Raw genomic sequence first — 18,286 nt, forward strand, 5'->3', positions numbered from 1 at the left:
GAAGGAAAGGGTGGGGGGGGGGGGGAAGTTACATGCATGTTTTCTAAAGCACCCACTTGTCAGAGAGTGGTTCAGGTGCATTTAAGATTAAGCACCTACTTATTAACTCTAAGAATTTAAAAGTGGGATGAATATCCAAAACTCCAAAGATGCTTCTTATAAAATTCATGACATTTATTAGTCAAAAACACCCAAACTGCCATAAAACTATCAAATTTGATCCCTCAAATTATTTAAAGCTAGGAGGAGAATCAAATAAATATATCAAAATTTGGGAAGAAATGAGAGTTACTAGAGAACCAATTTTTAGGCTATTTGGCATTGTATGACTGCTTCTTAGCTGGTATTTATAAATCAAAGGTCTGATTCTATTATAAATGATATCCTCAAACCACCTAGCCATGGCACATAGGGAATCTGTGAAAATATAGATATTTGAGTTTGATATTGAATAAATTTTTAAAAGTCACAAAGTATGTTGAAAATGGAAAGAAAGAAAGAAAGAAAGAAAGAAAGAAAGAAAGAAAGAAAGAAAGAAAAATGTAAACTCTAGATTCAAGGAAGGAAAGTGGAGGGAAGGTTTTTGGGGATTTTTTCTTACTCCAAAAGTCTTATCAATTGTTTAATTCTGCAAACTGAGAATGTCAAGTACAATGTTTCTTCACTTTTGAATAATGTTTAATCTTTGACTACATTTTAAGTTATTTTTTTTCCCTAGGCAAATACCATTTATATACTTTAGGGATGATATGGAGACATGTCCAAGGAAAACATAATCTTCCTTAACAGATTGGTAATAATGTTCACTTTCTCTCACTACCTCAGAGGTGGTTATTTATATTGTTTGTTACTAATGAACATTTATACTAATACGTGTATGTAATTCAATGTAAGTCATAAATTCAATATAAATAAACATTAGACAAACTAAAAGGAAGACATTTCTGTATATAAAAGTCAAATGAAGTAGAATATATTCCAAATCTATTGTAAGGCCATATAATGTGAGATTAAGTAATACATGAAGATGTAAGTTTAGCAAAAAAAGTTTATAGTAAGGGTCTAAGGAAAATTTGTTTCATCTTAAAGTTCCTGAGGGAAGATTCTAGCAATACACTTCAGTATATATGCTGAAAATTAACAGAACTGGGTATTTTAAAAAGACATCATAATTGAAGATACCCTCCAGAGCATTATGCTATTTTATTACTGTTATTTTTTAATTAAAGTATAGTTGACATACAGTGTTATATTACTGCCAGGTGGACAACACAGTGATTCAACAATTCTATATATGCTATTCAATGCATCTTTTTTAAAAAGTTTATTTGAGAGAAGGAAGAGAGAGAGAGAGAGACTGTGCGCACATGGGAGGGGCAGAGACAGAGAGAGGGAGAAAGAGAGAATCCCAAGCAGGCTCTGTATTGTCAATGTGGAGCCCGACTTGGGGCTTGAACTCCTGAACTGTGAGATCATGACCTGAGTCGAGACCAAGAGTCAGAAGCTTAACTGACTGAGCCACCAGGCACCCTGCCATTTAATGCATCTTATAAGTTACATATCAAACTTTATTCAATCACTTGAATCTCTGAAATTAAGGCTGTGAAAGCAAAAATGCAGGTCAACCAATGAGAATAGCATTTCTACCGAATTTACTGACAAATATTACTTCCTTTTAAAGAACAAAATTACACAAAATATTTCAAAGCAATGCGCTCGCTAACTTAAAGAGGGGAAGTTTAACTGTTTTACTATTCATTTACATGACTTAGCCTAAGACCTCATGTTTCAAAATTTAAATCACAACTACAGACTCACTACTGTAAAATAGTCAACTTACGGAACTCAAGTGAAAACAAATAAATAAATAATCTCCTAAGGGTCCTGGTATTGACCTCAACTGCATCATATCCTGAATCTTTTTATTTTTTAAGTAAGCAGAGACACTTAATTAGAAAGTTAGAGCAAATCATAGTGTGTAACTGCTGTACTTCTCAAGGAGTCTAAAACCTGAACTGTTTTACCAGGATAGTTTCACACTAACGCGCCCACACTGTGATTTCTGACCAATCACACAAATGTATAGAACACTGCCAAAGTTGCAGGTGCCATCAGGAGCCTTGGTACCGGGGATTCCAGTCACAACTCAGACTCGCTAATACTCACTGTGCTCAGTGAATCCTAATTTTAATAGGGTTGATCAAAATAGAGGCAATAATTTTGCCTTTAAGGACTCAATTGGATGAAGCCAAAAAGAAAAATCATACCTAGCAGTTTAATCTCATTATTTATTCTAGTTAAAACCCATTTCTCAATTTCTATAGTTTGAAATAAATTTTCTACCAAGTAGTAGTTGATAGACATGCCAGCAAAATAAATGCCAATATGTCATCTAGAAGCTCAAAACATCTCTGGTTTATAGAAAAATCTGATAAAGAACACAACACTGCTATTTAAATTAAGATGTCATCCTTTATGAGACTGAGATAATTGGCTTTAATATTAACATTTCTCTAGATGACTGATATGTATTTCAAAGCCTAGCTAAATCCCTCAAGAAACATTTGAGATTGTACTTCAAAAACCAATTGATGATAATAATATTCTTCCAGAAAAAGCAATTTTAGCCCAGCATTTCCAAATGATAAACAGTATTTCTACCTAAGGTTGGGGTTGGGTCAAGGAGGGGAAGAGTGTTAGAAATAGAAAATTCAGCAAATTTCCCATGCAATTAATGCTCATACTTAATTATTTAGTTGGTGCGTAGATGCCAAAGCCTTGGTAGATATCAATCTTAAACAATCACACTATTCCCAATCAAACAGAAAATGTTGCACAGTTAAAATATGTATTCTTCTTCCCCTGTCCGACACCTGAACTTGCAGAAAACTTGAATTTGAGGTTATGTCAGATAAAATTAAATCAAGATGTTTCTAATTTAGAGTAGTTTAGGAGTTCCTCTCCTGACTTGGAGTTTCCAACCTTTTCAAAGGTAATATTGCATTTGAGGCAAGCAAACATAAATGACTGTGCAACAGACTGTGGAAGGTGAGTGCTTAAGATACTGTAAAACTTCATTCTGCCAGAAAGCCATTCTCTTTTCAGTCCCAATTCTAACCACGTTAGCTCTGAGAACACCTCCAAATACTTATCATGCACATGTTTTCCTATTTCATTAATTAGATGGCTATAGAGAATATGCATACAAATGAAGATGCTTACCAAAAAAAATGTGGGAGAAGATTTGATTCAAATAATGATAAAAATTTGGAAGTCTATTGGAGTAACGTTCACTTCAAGGAAATGATACAACTTCACTGAGTGGTTTGTTTCAGTTCTCAGTATCTGATGAAGTATTATCAAAACCCTCAAAGGGGAAAACTGTCAACTCTATTATTTTCTACCACATATGCCTGCATACTTGCTTCAAAACAGCTCTGGATGGGAGAATCTATATTTTACCATTATTGATTATTTGCTACCTAAATCTAAGAATTCAATTTTGGACTTTGGCCACTCAAATCAATCAGTGCTGAAAAGAAGTGCCATCGGCTCGGCAGTAGTCTTGTTTTCAGTCATATGGGTTATAAAAAGCTTTCCTATTAATTCACGGAAAAGCAACCTCACAAACAAATTTTGAAAAACAAGTCAATATAGCATTTCACCTTCTCTCATTTGGAAAAAAAATTATTAAATGAAAAAAATCGCATCATAGAAACTAAGTTTCACTCTGAGGATCACCAACCATCCTACACTGTTCTAGTAACTGCCATCTCCCAGGAAGCCCTTTAGATGAAGAATTTTTAAATCATTTTTAAATTCAAACACTTATAGGTATCCCTTAAACACCACTAACCGTTAAAGACATATCAAGAATTTAAAAATTATAGTTCACGTGTTTCATGCCAGGCACTGTGCTAACTACTTGAATTACATACACCTCTGTAAGTCCTCACTGCAATCCTTGGAGGTAGGTAATACTACTATCTGCACTTTACAGATGAGAAAACTGAAGTTCAGAGAAGTTAAATAAGTAGCCCACGGTGACAACGCTGTGAAGTAGCAGGGAAGTAGCAGGACAGGTCCTAGTTTGACTCCAGAACCATTATTATGTTATATTGTATCAAATGCACAAAAACTGTTTGCAATTTCTAAAACTGTTAATGGGGACTGGGTATTTTCAGAGCAAAAATAACCATTCATTATTGTAAAATATTAATCCTGGGGCTTAGCATGTATCAGCTCATTTATCTTGAGAAGGAAAAAGGAAGTTAGTCTGGATCCAAGTCCTCTCCTGTCAAAGTGAATTTCAAATCTTCTTTCATGATGGAAAAGTTCAATATGAACGTGTTGGAAATGTAATGGTTCGTCAGTCATGTTTATGCTTTCAAATCAACAATGATAAAGGGGCTCAGTTGATCTCAAGTTCAAACAAAAGAGAATCTAAAATAAAAATGTATTTAAAGACATATTTAATAGACGTCTGAATATTTGGGGTAACTAAGTAAACTACACTCTCCTTGGGAGTACTTAATGATCACATTATCATTTCTTTTTTCAACCTGAATAATCAAACACATGAGTTAAATCAACGTACTTTAGTAGTGGTGGAACTTAGAGACTGGAAAGAGACATTATGGATACTCCTCACAGCAATATAATTCAGTATTTGACACCATTCATAAGCTGCATCTGAAGAACAGCTCTATGCTACTACAAAAACAAAATGATTCCAGCCTTTTCACAGGCAATAGGAACTTAGCATGCAAAGGACAAAATCCTGGTTAAAGAAGCAAGCAAGAAAGCCCTCGTCTATTAAGTAACTGCTCATTGACCTTTGGAAGCTTAAAGGATTTATACTAGTGTCACCAACGTGAGTGATATTTACCTATTCTAGGGAAAAAAAAAAGTTTATTATTTTCAATACAAAAAGCTTATTAACAAGATACCCTTAATAATAGAGTAAAACTTGCTCTTGACTCCTTACTCAACAAGGATATCACCCTTGATAGTCAAAGTTTAAAGAAAAATGGTGCTCTTTTGTCAATTATGGTGGTTGACTACCCAATGCTGAATATTCCAGAGACTTCCAAGCACTTCACCAATTCCTACCTACCTCTTTTCACTTCTCCTCATTCTTTAGTAGGGACACCTATGTGAGGCAACTCATTTTAAATTTTCAAGTGTAAACCATACAATTATCATAGGAAAGGAAGAGTTTTTAGATTCCTCCTACAAATTGTTCTGCTATAATTACAGAAGTGGAAGCAATGTACCTCAATCACAGGTGTTAAGCATCTCATCTGATTTATGCTCCTTAGTACTATGCATACTAAGTTGTGCCATGGCTATTCTAAAATAGAATTTCCAGCATTAGAAACATCGATACTGAGACTATCAATAAATTATTCTGTCACAATTATTTAAGTATTTGTTGGTTTGTTTCAGAATGCAGTGAGAGGCAGAAGATAATTGACTATACCAGGAACAGGGTCATTGGTCTGGGGTTTGGTAAGTAGACTTCTAAAAATATATCCCATTTTAAAAACGAAGAAGCCCAGGCAGGAAAAATGTTATATAAAAATTAAGAGCACACTGTGATCTCATTAATTATATCATTAATTATTTTAAAACAAAAAAGATATTCTAATACGATTTAGTTTATATTTCTCTAAAGAAACCCAAGAGTAATGTCTTTTAAAAAATAAATGCATTTTAATAACTCATAAACTACAATTAAAGAGTCTGAGTCTTCAAAGATCAAAAAATGTACTTCTTAGGCTAGTCCTTGAAATTCTCCTTTGCCAGATTACAATCTATATATTCTCTTCCATGATCTTCCTCGTGTATTGGCTTCCTTTTCAAGTTAAAGTTGTTGGTTAGTTCAAAAAAACAAAATAACGAAGTCCTAAAATGTTCCTTTTGTTTCCTGTTAAGCCATTTAGTTGAGCAAAGTGCAACTAAGCAACTGCTTACCTGTATTTATCAGGTAAGAAATTTCAAGAAACAAAAAAATTAATTTTTCACTTGAAATTACCATTGCCTCACCCTTCCTGTAAAGCTCAACCAGGAACATGGCATCCCTACTATGACTGGTGAGATGACTCCATTATACTGCTGAGTATCTCTTATGCAATACAGTGGTAACAGTTTCTTAACCTTTTGTGTGACACTTGATGTTAAAACTTCCCTTTTAAATCATGCGAGGTATTATATTCTCAAGGACCTGTGCAGTGTTTGCATTGTCATATTAAAGATAAAGTATGTTAATTTAAAGTGACAGGAACTGAATCATTTTGAAAGGAGCAGGGGAAGGACATAGGCATGCACTGAACCTTTGTCCCTGAAGCATTACTATGGATTCTGGAATAATTAATTTAAAGCACATGCTGCTGAGTCAGTACCTGCCAGAAATCCTGATCAGAAGATGAGAAAAAGAAAAAAAAATGGACATTGTTTGATTATATGAACAAAAACTCCAAAACCAAATATACATACCACAATACCACAAAGTATTAAAACATATAAAGGACTAAATTTAGATCTGTAATAAAATAACTGAACACCTGGAAACAAGAAATGAGGAATATATAGAAATGTTTCATAGATTATCTGAGAGGTACAATAAAACAAAAAACCCCAACAACTCAACTCCTAGCCTCCCCAAAATGAAACACACAATTGCAGAAAAACTTCACAATACTATGAAAAGAAAATACATGAATAATAATGTTTCTAAAAGGGAAGGAAAACATTTCATTTTTTGTCATGTGAAGTCAAAGCATTTCTTTGAGGTTTCCTAGTAAGATGTATCATGGATGTAGTATTTTAATTTTTTTTTAATGCTTATTTGTTTTTCAGAGAGACAGACAGAAAGAGAGAGAGAAGGGGGGAGGGGCACACACACACACATACACACACACACACACACACACACACACACACACACACAGAATCTGAAGCAGGCTCTCTAGCTTCGAGCTGCCAGCACAGAGCCCGATGCAGGGCTTGAACCCACAAACTGTGAGATTATGACTTGAGCCAAAGTCAAAGGCTTAACTGAGTCACCCAAGTGCTCCAATATTTTTAAACTTCACAGCAAATATGTTGCTTTACCACCCATATGGGCAACCAAACTCAGATTAGTAACTACTCTTAGGAAGAGTTCAGAATGACAACTCAGAAACAGGTTTCCTGAAAAATTATGTTGCACTAAATGAATTACTATTCACATTAGTGATAAAAAGCCAGCCATCATAGAGGATGGCATTTATGAGGCAGTGTAGGTTAGCTAATTTAGCCGGGTATACCACGCCAAAACATCTTCATATATAAAATTGTTTTAAGGATTTTTTTTTTCAACAAATAAACTTCACTGGCTGTGAAATAAAATTTGACCCAAACTTACCACACTTTTCAAAACAAACTTAGCAGCTTGATAAAAGTTCTTGACTGTAAAATATACACTATTAGCAATTTACAAGCCTAAGGCTAGGATTGATGTGACAGAGGCTCAAAGGATTTTACAACACAGGGGTGAGATGAATCGCTGTGCACAAAGGACGGCTCAGATATGAGAAATCAAATCAGACGTCTCTCTTCAGTTCATGGACTAGCTATTTAAACCCAGCCAATTGCTCTTTAAGAGGGCACAAGGAGATTTTTATAGCTGATTTAACTGGCAAGAAAAGAAGCATGGAGAGAGCAATTATGGAGAGGATATGCTACTCTGTAGCATTTTCATACAAACTAAGAAAGGAGATAATATATATGACAGCAGCTAACTCTTTTTATAAATTGAATAAAGGGCTCAAAGACATGGAAGTAGCTATAACTTATAGAGCCAGACACTTTACCATATTGCCCTGATTTTACTGAGAAAGTAACTGATACTCAGAACGGTTAAATGGTCTTTTGCCCAAGGTTTTCTATCAAGTATGTGGCAGAGTCCATACATGAAAATAAGACTGTCATATCCAAAGTCACACTGTTTTCTTCATCTTGGGCTATTACACACTAAGAGGTACAGCAATCCATAATATGTTTTTCAGCATACCTACAACATCTACTAATTATTTACATATAGCTGTCAAATACTTAAATGCTCAAAATGGAAATCCCTTGGAAAATATTTCAGATGCCAAAGTCAGATTTTCTCAGGGCTGTGGTGTGTCACAAAAGAACTAAAGTTGCTAATTTATGAGAAGAGAGAAAAGTGAGAAAATGATTTAAAGGTAATTTAGAGAACTCTGGATGCAAAAGAAGGAAGATGAACAAACAGACTAAAAATAAAACAGAAAACTACAAGATGTCAAAGGATTTCTTGAAATGCTGAATCAGAACTTTGGTGATGTAATTACACTCTAAACTTTTGCTTGTTTAAAGACTATGAGTGGCCTTATTCAAATGACGCTACATTTAACATACAACCAATCAATATTGAGAACAAGTTTAGTTTGTAATAAAAACATTATTTTCTCTATGACCATGAGCCAAGATCCAATTTTTCAAATATATATAACAGTGCTCACTTTAAGAGATTGTTTCAAATAAAAAGAAAAAACATAGCATTTTTCACAATGCCAGTTGGTGTTCGTGGCATAAGAGAAAATAATGGAGCAAATAAAAATGAGGTTGAAATTCTGTTTTCTAAATTTAAGTATTAAAATTTGTATACTTATTTTTCTTTCTTTAAAAACACTATGTGGTTTCCCAGGTTAAAAGTAGTTTCTAGCCGTACTTTAGCAAAGCAGGAAAAATTAACTTCAAAAAGAAAGTAAAATATTAAGTTGCTTTGTTTTGTTTTTGCACAAATGTCATTAAGGTAAAAAAATAAAATAACTACTTAACAAGAGAAATTTCTATTTACAAGTAGGTCATATAGACAAACTGCTTAGATATACGAAAGGTGGTATACCACAGAGCTTAAGACAGTGAACTCTGAAGCCAGGCTACAAATATGGAATCCTGCCTCTCTACCACGTACAAGCTAGCTATATGATCTTAGGTTTAAAAAAAAAAAAAAAAAAGAAAAGAAAAACAAAAGCAAAGGGGCACCCTGGTGGCTCAGCCGGTTAAGCGATCAACTCTTGATTTCAGCTCAGGTCATAATCTCAGTTTGTGAGATTGAGCACCATCTCTGCCCCTCCCCCACTCACACTCTCTCTCCAAATAAATACATAAACTTAGAAAAAGTTAAATTTTGGGGGCACATGGGTGGCTCAGTCGGTTAAGCACCCAACTTCAGCTCAGGTCATGATCTTGTGGTTGCTGAGTTGGAGCCCCACATTGGGCTCTGGGCTGACAGCTCGGAGCCTGGAGCCTGCTTCGGATTCTGTGTCTCCCCCTCTCTCTGTTCCTCCACCTCTTGCACTCTCTCTCTCTCTCTCTCTCAAGAATGAATAATGACTTAAAAAAATTTTTTTTAGAAGTTAAATTTTTATGTAGCTCCTTATTTGTAAAGTGATAATAAAAGTAGTAAGTTATCTAAATGAGTGGCTGTGTGGATTTATATGTAAGCACTTAAAAAAAGCATGTAGCACATAATAAACACTCAAAAAGTCTCAACTATTCTTCTTTTTCATATAGCTATTATTGATAATTACTGTGGGAGACAAATAGAGTCAAGTATTTTTCATTTAGAGAGTTCACTTTATTATTATTCTTTTAAGATTTTATTTTTAAGTTATCTCTGCACCCAGTGGGGGCTTGAACTCACGACCCTGAGATCAAGAGTCGCACAGCTCTTCTGACTGACCCAGGCAGGTGCCCCTAGTGAGTTCACTTTAAATTGCAAAAATAAACCAGTGACAACTAATGAGCGAATATGTTAATGTGGTTTTTAAAAGGGGCTCAGTCTTCACCCCTAAAATAAGTATTGTGGCTTTGAAATATTTGTGAGGAGCTTCAGTCTCCCAGGAATTGAAATACAGGTTCTCTGCAATCTGAAAGTTTGCTTCATACCACTTCTCTTTTACGAAAAAACTGCACTAGTAAACTGCTTTCCCCAACTGAAAAAAATTCAGAGAGGATTTTTGCTTCTATGAAATGGTAATAGTTTCTTTATGCCAAGTCAGCTTAATGAAAGCTTTCATAGGAATGTTCTACTTCTAGAGAGTGGGGGAAACCTGTGCACTCTCAGAACCTATGCTTTTTTTAAAGAATTTCCCTATTAAAAGAGAACACAGGTGACACACTCTAAAGATGGGATTGGTAGGACAAATAATAACATAGATTAAAAAAAACATGAAGCAAAACCAATAAAATTCTTTCTATATATTTGTATTTATTAATAAAAAAACCTGAACAAATATATCAATTCACCAAGAATTCACCAAGAAACTTGACTAGTTTCAAGTCTTTGGAAGCCGAGAGAGAGAGAGAGAGAGATGTGCCTAATTCACAATGCAGAATTCATAACATCATAACCTGCTATATAAATTTGAGCAGAATTAAAGCAGTTCAAATGAATGTGAGAAGATTCATCAAACTCTTGTCCCATGGGAATTTCAGTCCCTCCCCTCTCCTAGTTTACATTTCCTTGATCTGCAAAACATTTCACTCTTAGAAGACAGGAAACTCCTTACATAACTTACTATGCATGTCAAGAAGTTATACTATCCTTGCTGTACTCCAGACGAATCTCTTCTATGATATGAAGTAAATAAACAACTCAAATAAAGCACTAGGAATATTATGCTACAGGAAAATATGTGCCCACATTCCACTTAGGAAACCAAGACTTTCCCCTAAAGGGAATGGTATTTTAAAGTTCATTTATCAATATATTTTAAAGGACTTTTCCTTAGTAAGCAATTAAAAGCACTGGTTATATTAAAGCTTTGCTTTTTTTTAAAGTTTATTTATTTTTGAGAGAGAGCATATACATTGCTCACATGCATGAGCAGGGGAGGGGCAGAGAGAGAGGGAGAGAGAGTCCTAAGTAGGATTCTTTGAGGTCCCAGTGCAGAACCCAACGCAGGGCTTGAACTCATGAATGACGATACCATGACCTAACCCAAAATCAAGAGTCAGATGCTTAGCAACTGAGTCACCCAGGCACCCCTAAAGCTTTGATTTTTAATTATGGCTCCCATCTTTTTTTTCTTCTGATAATTTTTTTTTCTGTTATTAACACTGTAATCAGTCCTTTCCTTTCTAGGCTTTGACCATACTTTTATCTCTTTCACTTGAATGGGGACAATGTCAATTTTTTTTTTTTTTTTGGCAATGTCATTTTAATTTGATGTAAAATACTTATCTGTTCCATGTGTACAAATATTCTTGTAGGTATCATAAAAGAGATAGAAATAAAACACATATTAACTCTTTATTCCAAACTGAAGAGATTCTAAGGGGACTATAATTACAAATAATGAAAAATGCAGTCCAGAGGCATGCTTCCTGAAATGTTCAGGGAGTAGTTGGGGGAAAAGGGAACTTGATAGGGAAGGAAGAATAAAAAATCTATATTCTGAAAAAGAAATACATGGTGGAATGATAACAATGAACAATTTAGTTTCAAAGGGCAATTCATTGTTACTTAAAAAAAGAGTATGAACTTTATAAAGTTTTTAGAAGACAGAAGAAAATTATGTCAAAACTCTAGAGATATTCTTTGCCTAGGAAACAATTTTACTTAAGTAACTATTCAGTTTTCTATCGTAACTTAAAAAAATATATATATGGTGGTGTTTGCTCACGAGAAAGTTGTCTATTACATACAATAGGAACAGAAACTACAAAACAATTTCTATCTTTGATATGCTGAGAGGAAAAAAGGAGGGGGTAAGAGAAAGAGGAAAATAAAGGGTAATACCACTTCAGCCAAACCAATAAAAAACAACAACTAAATCATTAAATGAAAGAAATATTTGACGATTTTGTAATATAAAGTCTCAATTTAGAAATGATGCTTCATTTTATAGACCAATTATTATGTGATTAAAAAATTTAATCCAGAAAAAATATAGTTTTCATTAAAGAAATAATCTAAAATTCATGAAGTAACTGCATTAACAAGTCACAAGGAGAATGCATGTACATTGCAGGGGGAGGGTACATTTTTTAAATCTATGATATCTCACACTAAAACAAAAGCCAGACTATATTTTGTATTACCATCTGTATAATAGTCCGAATACACTATAGTGATTTTCAAATATCCTTTAGGAGAAAATCTGAACTTTCAAACTGTGAGGCTTTTGAACTCTTGAAACCTAGTTTGAATGTCTTTTAAAATATCACTTATCTACAACGCATATTCTTAAAACGAAGGGACATTGACTATAGCTTCTTTATACAAGGCCTGTATTAGTAGATAGTTTTGAAGTGCATAAATCATGCAAGTGCCAATAATAATGTATTTCTATGACTTTTCTACAAAGGAAACTGCTACTAAGAGTAAAGGATTAGTGTGCATTAACATTAGGTAGTGCTGAGGTCTGGAAAAAGATCCTCCCCCAAATTCAAAAGCTGCTTAACCAAATTCTGTTTCACTATCAGTTGAAACAGGAATGTTTCCTTTATTTCTTAAGGGCATTTACTAGTTAAACAGGAGTAGAAAAGGAGATAGGCACCAAAGCAAGAAATAACTATCCAATTATTTCTCATGATCATTTTGGCCTTCTTTTTACTTTGCATCTGGAGGTTGTATGAAATTCAAGCACAAATGAGAATACATCCCCAAAATGATACTGTTTCTACATTTGTTTTTGCTTTCAGTGACAAAAAGGCTCAAGCGCAATTCAATTAAAAGACAATAAAATAAGGCAGTGTTTCTTACTTGTCAAATGATGTACTTTTATTAAATGAATGGCGGGGGGCACAGATAAGAAGATGGGAGTAAATCCTTCTCTAAGTATTCATAACTAGTTTCTCTACCAAGTTAAAAAAGAGAGAGAGTCCCATTTAAAAATCAAAGCAAGTTTAAAAGGAAATTCCTCTAGGGTATTAGCTTTGTACTAAATCTGTGGCCATCTGCATTAAATTTACTGTAATTACTATATAAATCTGTTTTTTCAAGAGGAAATTGTCTTAGGATTTATATCCTCGGGGAAACTGCTACTTAAGAGTTAAGATATTCTGACTGAGAGAATAAAAGACGTGAAGATCTAAAGGAAAAGAATAAGATCAACAGTTGAATGAGCATTGATCTTTATCATAAATATCAAGTGAAGGACTTCACACATGGCAAAAATCCCTGGGAAAACTTCTAAAGTGCTTAAACACTGAATGTTGTATTCCTCATTATGCAAGGTTAAAAATTTTTTTATGTTTATTTATTTTTGAGAGACAGAACGTACACGGGGGAAGGGCAAAGAGAGAGGGAGATGCAGAATCTGAAAGCACGCACCAGGCTCTGAGCTGTCAGCACAGAGCCTGACGTGGGGCTCAAACTCACACACTATCGAGATCATGACCTGAGCCAAAGTCGGATGCTTACTTAACTGACTGAGACACCCAGGCGCCTCCCCCTTTTTTTTAAATTTTGTTTTATGTTTATTTATTTTTGAGAGACAGAGAGAGACCCTCATTATGCAAGGTTTAAAAACACAGAAACTACTTTCTTAAACTTCATATGAAATAAAAGACCATTCATAAAGACATAAACTAGAGGTGAACTCAGTTTAAAAATCCTATTTAAGAAGCATAACTTTCATTCCAAAACTAGACCTTCAGGATATATTTGTTGAAAATTAATACAGTATTTAAATGAAGTGCCTGGCAAAGGGATTAAATATGCATATCACAACATGGATGAAAGGGAATTCTGTGTGCTCTTGGCTAGGGGAGAAGCTGGCAGGCTCAGTTCTACACCCCCTACATGAGTATGCCATTCTTCTATTCTCTTTTAGAACTGGTTCCCCTGGTACCATAAAGCCAACTTTCACATGCCTGAATTTCATAAAGTCATACTTTCAAACATTACACACTGAGATCCCTAAATCTTGCCTTTCCTACTCCCATTTCAGAATGTGATACTTCAGACCACAAATATTTGCACTACAATGTGTCAACAAAGTCTGCCTTCCAAACCAAGAAGTACTGCCATTTTTGTCTCTAGAGCAAGGTGGGCACTCACATACTTTAATGTTGTACTGCAGTTTACTTTAGTTACTTTATAAAAATAAGTGGAAATCAGAAAAATGCAAATGACACTAATGATAGGAAATGTAGAGCTCATCAATTTAATATGGTTGAGGGGCGCTTGGGTGGCTCAGTCGGTTAAGTGTCCGACTTCAGCTCAGGTCATGATCTTGTGGTTCACGAGTTCAAGCCCCGCGTCAGGCTCTGTGCTGACAGCTCGGAGCCTGGAGCCTGCTTCGGACTCTGTGTCTCCCTCTCTCTCTGACCCTCCCCCCATTCATGCTCTGTCTCTCTTTGTCTCAAAAATAAATAAATGTTAAAAAAAAATTTTTTTTAAATAAAAAAAAATTAATAATATGGTTGAAACAAAGGGGGAGCTTATTGGTCATTCCCGAAGCTACAGATTTCTAGCATCAAGTAGACAGTTACGGGCTGAAATGAAAAAAACTAAAGAGTGTGTGTGAAATATGAATGACCACTAGGGATTTTATATTTGGGAGATCTCTAGGAATGGAAATGCCCCTATAATATGTAAACTTGCTATTCAACTTGCACATATTCAACTTCTTTATCTGTTTTCAGGTTTACACACACACACACACACACACACACACACACACACACACACACACACTAGAGGACAGAATTCTCGTGCTACTCTGGATGCCTTCAGTGACCAAAAACTGTAATTTGTTAAACTGCTTTTGTTATAAAATATTACTGACTTAATGAGTCATACCTCCAAGGAATATGTGATTTGACTAGCTGACTTTTCCAAGTCATCCAATATTTATTGGTCACATCCTGTATGCCAGACATCTGCTGGACTCTGAGTGACACAAAGACAGATAAGACAGGGACCTGACTTGCCACAGACTCTGAAATCAGACCCTGACATCAGTGCCTGTAGTAATGGATACAGTACTTGATTATATATGAAGTGGAGACACCAAGGATCAGAGGGAAGATGTAGCTGTCCTAAAGCAGAGCCAGGGCTCTGAACCTGTCTCCTAACATTCTAGTTCAATGCTCTTTTTGATCATTCTTTCTTTTAGAATATGTGACTTTAAAAAGAAGATACCTACAGAGGGAGGCATGGGGCTACCTGAATGCGACAGGTAATTGTTAGGCTGGAAGCCTTGAGTAATATCTCAGTCCTGAAGGTAACCACTCATTCTCTCCACTTGTGCAAAAGACCTTAGCATTTGTATCTTCACCTTACAAGTATATAGAGATTTATGTAATAATGCAGGATTGACACAACCTGCAAGATCAGTTTCTACTAAGCCTGACCTCCACCCATTTAGACCCTCTTGTAATCCTGCCTTTTCCAGCCACTGCATGATTATCCTTCTGATTTCCTTCTCTTTAAGCTTTGTAAAGCCATCCCGGGCTCTCTCTTCTTTCTGATGTGCTTTCTTCCTCCTCTTTAAAATTGACTTTTTACTTTTCTTTCTGACCCTGTGTAATATTTTCTTTTTCTTTTTGTAGAAGTCAGCCTGAAAGGGAAAAACATGTTTAACTGACTGCTTGGAGATAATAAAATTGAAAGTTTTGTTTTCTATATTTAAGAATAATTTATTATGCGGTTTATTTGTGCATAAAATAAAGAATTGAAAGTAAGTATAATGAAAATGTATGTGTAAATTTGGGGTGGTCTTCATAATCATTATAAAAGCATGAGTAAAGACTTGTATAATTTTCTAGTTAGGATTATTGCTATAGAGTATCATAGTTTGAAGAAGGTCAAATCAAATAAGTGTTTTTACAAGAAATGCAAATGTAGTATTGGGGGGCTTGTTAAACTTCATGACGGCAATTGAATTAAAATGCAAATCTCCACCTACACTGAATTAGCCTTTATTGTATACAGCAGGCTCCCTATGAGTGCTACCTTACACGGAAAAATGTAGAAAAACCTTCTGCTTGATTTTTTTCTGTAGAAGTATATGAAGGCACTTACAGGCCTTCCAACCTAAGAAACATGCTCTTTTGGTAAGATAAACAAGCATTCAGAAATTTCTCACAAACAATTCTAGAGGAACTTAAAAATATTCTTAGTAAACAACAGGATATATATGTTAAGTGTCATAGCTTGCTCACCTTCCCATCAAAGCGTTTTATTATATATTGATCCAGACCCAAGTCTGTAAAAGAGGAAAAAACAATATTTAATCAATGATTATAACTCAAGTAAAACATATGAAATGACAGCTGTCTGTCATTTCTAGTCATTCAATTATATATACTAGATGGCTTAGCCACATTGTTCAAAGGCTATGGGAATAAAGAAATTTTTCCACTTTCAGACTCAAAGTTTAAGTGCTAAAAGATCCAACCTTTATTTTACACATGAGAAAGTAAGGCTCTGAGAAGATAGAGTATAAAAGTTCATGCGCAAACCTGTTCATCAGTAGAGCCAAACTAGAACCCTAGACTCTTTCAAGGGTGGGCTGTTTTCATTACATCAATGTACTATATTACCTTTAAATCAGGTGAAGGATATCAATTTAATCTGAATGCATACATTTTTTGTATCAAGTTAAAAAGAGAATAGTATAACAAACTAAATTTTGCAACATGCCTAACGAGATACAAATAGACCATCTTAATATTACCTTAAAAAAAAAGTTTGTTTATTTATTTATTTTGAGAGGGAAAGAGAGCGAGGGAGGGGTAGAGAGAGAGGAGGGGAGAAACAGAATTCCAAGCAGGCTCTGCACTGTCAGTGCAGAGCCCAACTTGGGGCTCAATCTCACAAACTGTGAGATCATGACTTGAGGTGGAATCAAGAGGTGGATGCTTAACCGACTGAGCCACCCAGGTGCCCCTAACATTACCTCTTATCTATCTACTTATTTATTTTTAAAGTTTTATTTATTTTTTTTAAGTTTATTTATTTTGAGAGAGAGTGTAGGAGGGGCAGAGAGAGAGGAGAAGAGACAGAATCCCAAGCAGGCTCCACACTATCAGCTCAGAACCTGATGTGGGGCTCAAACCCATGAACTACAAGATTGTGACCTGAGCCAAAGCTGGAAGCCCAACTGACTGAGTCACCCAGGCATCCCCCAGGCATCCCCCAGGCATCCCCCTGAGCCATCCTATTCATTTAATTTGAGAGAGAAAGACGGTGCAGCGGAGGGACAGAGAGGGAAGAGAGAATCCCAAGCAGGCTCCGTGCTGTCAGTGCAGAGCCCAAGGTGGGGCTAGATCTCACAAACCGTGAAATCATGACCTGAACCAAAATCAAGAGTTGGACACTTAATCAACTGAGCCACCCAGGCATCCCCCTAATATTACCTTTTATTCATTCATTCATTCATTCATTCATTTTTTTTCAACACTCATTCACTTTTGAGAGACAGAGCGAGACACAGCACAAGCAGGGAAGGGGCAGAGAGAGAGGGAGACACAGAATCTAAAGCAGGCCCAGGCTCCGAGCTGTCAGCACAGAGCCTGACGCGGGGCTTGAACTCACGGACCGTGAGATCATGACCTGAGCCGAAGTCGGACGCCCAACTGACTGAACCACCCAGGTGCCCCTCTAATATTACCTTTTAAAGTTGGGTTAAGTGGGGCGCCTGGGTGGCTCAGTCGGTTGAGCATCCGACTTCGGCTCAGGTCATAATCTCACGGTCTGTGGCTTCGAGCCCCGCGTCGGGCTCTGTGCTGACAGCGCAGAGCCTGGAGCCTGCTTCCAATCCTGTGTCTCACTCTCTCTCTGCCCCTCCCCCGCTCTCACTTTGTCTCACTCTGTCTCTCAAAAATAAATAAATGTAAAAAAAAAAAATAAAAAAAAAATAAAGTTGGGTTAAGTAACAAATATTTTCTTTGGAAAAGCTGAACATCAGATTCTAAGCACTGTAAAAGATATAAGTAATTAAGTATCCTTAAGGCCAGGGATTATTTGTCTTTGCCCACTGCTTTATCCCAGTGCTTGGCATAGTGCTTGATCAATAAACACCTATAAAAAAATTAATCGGGGGGGGGTGGGGCTGAGTGGCTCAGTTGGTTAAGCATCTGACTCTTGATGTCAGCTCAGGTCATGATCTCACATTTCGTGAGTTCAAGCCCCACATCAGGTTCTATGCTGAGAGTGCAGAGCCTGCTTAGGATTCTTTCTCACTCCCTCTCTCTCTGCCACTCCCCCACTTGTGCTCTTTTTTTCTTTCACAATAAATAAACTTAAAAAGAAATT

General features: G+C 35.7%; 1 protein-coding gene across 7 annotated transcripts in view; it reads right to left on the reverse strand.

Annotated features, from left to right (window-relative positions):
- Positions 1-18,286, reverse strand: part of MICU1 (mitochondrial calcium uptake 1) — a 250,242-nt gene that overhangs the window by 126,972 nt on the left and 104,984 nt on the right. For 5 of the 7 annotated variants that reach the window (XM_047072929.1, XM_047072927.1, XM_047072924.1 and 2 more), the window contains one exon: positions 16,192-16,235. The exons of 1 other annotated variant lie outside the window; for it this stretch is intronic. In XM_047072929.1, the coding sequence (XP_046928885.1) occupies positions 16,192-16,235 (44 nt within the window). Of the gene's footprint in view, positions 1-15,413; positions 15,588-16,191; positions 16,236-18,286 lie in introns of all 7 variants that reach the window. One more of the 7 variants, XM_047072930.1, reaches the window with a different exon arrangement.

The sequence above is a fragment of the Lynx rufus genome, unplaced genomic scaffold, assembly GCF_022079265.1.
Source record: "Lynx rufus isolate CCGP_SWC_20201006 ecotype Redwood Valley unplaced genomic scaffold, mLynRuf1.p SCAF_11, whole genome shotgun sequence".
NCBI classification, from domain to species: Eukaryota; Metazoa; Chordata; class Mammalia; order Carnivora; family Felidae; genus Lynx; species Lynx rufus.